This window comes from Myotis brandtii, unplaced genomic scaffold (assembly GCF_000412655.1).
Source record: "Myotis brandtii unplaced genomic scaffold, ASM41265v1 scaffold145, whole genome shotgun sequence".
Lineage (NCBI taxonomy): Eukaryota > Metazoa > Chordata > Mammalia > Chiroptera > Vespertilionidae > Myotis > Myotis brandtii.
The window spans coordinates 1,495,178-1,500,491 of record NW_005355204.1 but is presented as its reverse complement, the minus strand read 5'-3'; the positions used below and the strand labels follow the sequence as shown (position 1 = coordinate 1,500,491).

Here is a 5,314-nt window from a genome sequence, read left to right as displayed (position 1 = left end):
ATTAGGCAGGCAGGCAGAGGGGTTAGGGGGTGATCAGGTAAGCAGGCGGGCAGGTGAGTGGTTAGGAGCCAGTGGTCTAAACCAGCAGTCAGACATCCCCCTAGGGTGCCCGGATTGGAGAGGGTGCAGGCCAGGCTGAGGGACCCCCACCCCATGCACAAATTTTGTGCACCGGGCCTCTAGTAGCAGCATAATTTACAATAGCTAAGATCTGGAAACAGCCCAAGTGCCCATCAGGAGATGAGTGGACAAAAAGCTGTGGTACATTTACACATGGAATACTATGCAGCAGTAAAATAGAAGAATCTCTTACCCTGTGAGACAGCATGGAGGGACCTGGAGAGTATCATGCTAAGTGAAATAAGCCAGTGAGAGAAAGACAAGTGTCACATGATCTCACTCTTATGTGGAATCTAAGTAACAAAATAAACTGATGAACGGAGTGTATCCAGAGACATGGAAGCATGGAACAGAGTGCAGAATCTCAGAGGGAAGGCAGTGGAGTGTGGGTGGGTGGGAGATAATCAACCAAGGACATTGTATGCAGATATGCATGGCCCATGGACACAGACAATGGGGCGGTGAGGGCCTGGGGTGGGTTGGAGGGGGTCTATGGGGGGAAAAGAGGACATATGTAATACTTTCAAAAATAAAGCATTTTTTTTTTTTTAAAAAAAAGGACTCCACTAGAAAGGCAACAAATGCAGCAGGTGGGTTTGCCACAGGTATCAGACATCAGCTTGCAGGACACACCTGCCACAGGAGTACAAATGCCACGCGCCTGTCCTCCTGAGTCAGGACACCGCCTGGGACACATCTGCTGAGGACACAGGGACAGGACCCTGAGGACATAAGTAACTAAAGCCTTTATATAAGGCAAATGGGGGCGTCTACATTTACCCCGATCCAGCAAGTTCGCTTCCAGAAATGATCATAAGGACATAATTATGACTTAATGCAGAACTTACCCCCTGGGTGTCTTCCCAAGCCTCAAAGTCTATGTTACAAAATTTCCCCAATGCCTATAACACTAACATGTCATCGATTTGCAGTGTTTGGGGCCTGGTATGCATACCTTCCTTTCTCGGTATCTTCTTTCTCTCTCTTCATCTCCTCTTTCAGAGTTCTCATCCCTCCTCTCATTCTCGTCAGTTCTTACTTTACTTACTATAAAAAGAAAACATACTTTTATTGTTTGTTTTTTGTTGTTAATCTTCACCAGAGGACATTTTTCCATTGATTTTTTTAGAGAGAGTGGAATCGAGAGGGAGAGACAGAGAGAGAAACATCAATGTCGATTGGTTGCCTCCCACATGCGTCCCAACCAGGGCCAGGGATTGAGCCTGCAACCGAGGTACATGCCCTTGACTGGAATCAAACCCAGAACCCTTCAATCCACAGGCCGACGCTCTATCCACTGAGCCAAACTGGCGAGGGCAAGAAAACATACTTTTAACATTCCCAAACTTCAGACATCTTGCTGAAGTCTTTGTAAATACTGCATTACAAAATTATGTATTAACACATGAAAACATATTCTTCTATTAGACCACATTCTACAATCTCAAGAATGGAAAGTCCTGGAATCTAAACTAAAAATGAATCTCAGAGAGACAACAGGGGTAGGTGGGTGGCTGGGAAGAGATTAACCAAAGACCTTGTCTGCACATGTGCATAAGCCCTGGACACAGACAATAGTGCGGGGAAGGCCTGGAGTGAGGGGTGGGGGTGGGCTACAAGCGGTCAATGGGGAAGAAAGGGGACATCTGTAATACTTTCAACAATAAAGATAAATTAAAAATTAAAAAATCACATACAAAAATGGAATAAAGGAGATGACAGTGGCACCTGCTAAGGAGGCAACCTGGCAGATGCAGCCTAGCTGCTGGAACTCAGAGGCACCAGCCCAACGCACGCACCTTTGGGCCCTGCGTCGCCAACAGAGGTGCTGGGGCAGCACAGCGTCCAGAAAAACGCCACCTACAGCCGGTCACTGCCCCCCACCCCACCTGTGAGAGGCCAAAGGGACCAGCAGAGCCACACACACCCAGTGACAATACACACAGCTCCCTCCAATAGTGAAAAACTAGACTTTCACTTTTGAATCTGCCAAGAAAAAAAGTCATTAGGCTTAAAATGAAGAGAATCAACATTTTCAAAGATAAGGACCAAATTAAACATTCGGACAAACTGTTAAATATTGCTTAAAATAAAACTGATACTTCTGAGAAATTCTTTTACCAAAGAGCATAATGTTTGTTTCTCTACAATGTGGATTGAGATTTACGAAGATAATTAATCGGGAATGTTTCAATAGTAAAACTCTAGCACATGAGAAAATCGTTACTCCTTTCATTCATTGAAATGAGTTCTAAAATACCCAAAAGGCAACCATCTTGCAAAGCACACAGTTCAGCAGGGGCACAACCAAACGCAAAGCCAGGGCGAGGCCGACGTGGGGAGTGAGCACTGCAGAGGGGCTCGCCCACATGCCTGGCCCTGGGACGGCCACAGCCCAGACACGCACCTGACCGCATCCTGTGCTCAGGCCAGTGGTGCCTGGCCACAGGCTTGGGCTCTTCCCTCCGCACCCGGTGCTCTCCCTCACGCTCCCGGTCCCTCTCCCGGTCTTTGCCTCGGCTCTGGTGCTTCTCTGTGTCATGCTCTCGGGCCTTGTCCCTCAGCTTCTCTCTGTCCAGGTCCCGGGCGTCCCTTCTCCTCTCCCGTGGCTTCTCCTTGTCTCTGTCCCCACGAGGATACTCCCTGGAGCCATGGCGGTCTCTGTCTGCCACCCTCTCCCTGTGCTTGGCATCCCGGTCTGGGTCCCTGGGCTTCTGCTCCTTGGACTCTGGGGCATCCGTTTCCAAGTCCTTATGTAGCTTCTTTTCCTTGTGTTTCTTATCTTCTCTAGGAAGTGTCGACTGTGCAGCCAAAGCAAGAAAAAGGAAGGGGTTTCTGAGCGTGACGGCCTCAAAACCACCAGCTGCCACTGTGTCCTGCTCTCCCGCCAGCAGCAGGGCAGGAGAAGCCTCCACAGCCACAGAGGTGTCACACTTAGCATTTCTATGACTGCAGACCAGCGCCCACTTGGGAGACATATTCCCATGTGTTGGCAAGTCAAATCTAAAACACTACCCAGATTAGAAAGAAACAGGATACTGAAGGGGGCAAGTCAAATCTAAAACACTACCCAGATTAGAAAGAAAGAAACAGGATACTGAAGGGAAAAAAAAAAAGAAATAGCAGAATAAATATGCAAATCAATGACTCAATGGCACACAGGAATGCCTTGTGGAAGCTCTAGGGTGAGCCTTGAGAACTCACAGCTTCTTTCAGTTTAGATTTTCATAAAGAAAAAAAATATATAGAGAACAAGGTACTGAAGCTGTGTCACAGTCTCTGAGACTAGGCCCATCCAGGTCCTATTCAAGAACAAGGACCTTCCTTATAAAACTCTCAGGGGATCTCTCTCAATCCCCAAGCCTCTCTCCACGTATGTACACATACACACACACAGACATGCACACACAGACACGCACAATGCACACACCACACAGATACACACACAGCCTGGGCTCTGAACCATGAAAGAAGCCAGAGTTGGTGACATGCAGGCTGGGCTAGGAAACCCTTTCCCACCACAGACCCAGAGCTACTAACCACATGAGTCGAGAACACCCCTGAAATGAGCCACGTGGGAGCAAAGTTGTGTAGGGCTGAGAACCAGGAGAAACTGTCCAATCAGACCCCAGCTCAAATCTTTGAAATACATTTACCCAAAGGTGTTTTCGGAGGTCATCTGCTGTCCATGTTTCATCTTTGGTTCTTCTCTAAAAAGAAAAGTATAAAGTTGGAATTTTCCAAGTTTAAAATAATCATTTGGCAAGCTCTAGCAAGCTGCTTTTCATTAGGCCATTCTAGTCAATGGCAATCAGTCCTGAATACGCAAGAATTTACTGTCTATCGACCAGAATAAATGGTAACAGACATACAGATTTTTAAAAATTATTCACTAGTGTAAAATTACCTATAAATTATTACAGAATGTGTTTCTTTGGCTACTTCACAATATAAATGTCCATACTGCCTCAAGGCTCTGCCTAAGCATAGGCAACACAGTCCGCCCTTTTCCAGGTCCCTCTGCGGCCTATCAGTGCAGTCCCAACACTCCGAAAGCTTACTTTAAGGAGGCTGGTGCTTCATTCATAAATATGAAGGGTCAGTCAGGCATTTAAGAAAAACCAACATCAGAAAGAGAAGCATCACCCTGGCCGGGTGGCTCAGTTGGTGAGACTATTGTCCTGTACACCAACAGGTTTCGGGTTCGATTCCCCATCAGGGCACATACCGAGGCTGCGGGTTTCCTCCCTGGCCCTGGCGTGGCAACCTATCGATGTTTTTCATTGATGTTCTCTCTCTTTCCCCTCCTCTCTCTCTAAATTCAATAAAAGCATATCCTTAGCGGGGATTTTAAAAAGAGAGAGAAAAGAATCAAGACAAATAGAGAAAATGACCCAAGAAAATGAACAGAAGTATTTATTTTATTTTTGTAAAGGCATAAGAGTTATATCCTCTGGAAGATATTAAAAATCTTTTAAGCACAAATTAAAACATGCTACAAAAGAAGCAATATGAGAACAAGAATTCTTAATATTAAATGTAACAAACTAAAACATTTAAGTAAATAAAGCTAACTATAAAGTTGGAGAAATCCCCCTAATATATCTATATTTTTAAAAAGGCAAAGAGATGGGAAATACAAGCCGCCAGTCCAACACTTAACGAGAGACTGAATCAGAGTTCTAGAGAGAGAGGATGGAGAAAGAAAAAAGGGAGGGGGGGAGAGAGAGAGAGAGATCCCCGAAGTGAAGGTAAACGAGAGCTTTCCTTTTGAAAGTGATCATGAAATGTCAACAACAATGACATTCTCGGCCCAATCACACGTAGGTCTGCAGTGAATCCTGCGCATGTAATCATATAACATGCTTGGTTTTCAGATTTAAAAATCAACCTACTAACAAATCACACGAACCTTACGCTACAGGATAACTTAAGAAAACGAGAGGGAAAAGGACAGAAGACAGAGGTCGGGGAGTCTGTGCACGTTAAGCGCTGGGTAAAAGGAGGCGGTAAACCGCACACCGACCCCGGCCCATCCGAGTCCCCGAGGCTAAGCGGTCACGGGAGTCCGGCCCGAGCCCAGGGCCGCCGGGTGCCTGGACACTGGGGAGACTGGGCCAACTAGCCAAGGTCCGCGAACTCCCCAGAGCCCGTGTGCACCCACCTTCCCCGGCTCCATCGCCGCTCGCAGGGG

At 46.6% G+C, this 5,314-nt stretch overlaps 1 protein-coding gene across 1 annotated transcript; it reads right to left on the bottom strand.

Moving 5' to 3' along the window:
- Positions 1-699: 699 nt before the first annotated feature.
- WDR60 (WD repeat domain 60) lies at positions 700-5,308 on the bottom strand (the record flags this gene model as incomplete). The annotated part of the gene is made up of 5 exons (XM_005861193.2): positions 5,285-5,308; positions 3,777-3,830; positions 2,528-2,921; positions 1,076-1,167; positions 700-817 (listed from the first exon to the last, which is right to left on the bottom strand). Coding segments are annotated over exons 1-5 (673 nt in total), but the record flags the coding sequence as incomplete, so codon positions are not given.
- Positions 5,309-5,314: the final 6 nt, after the last annotated feature.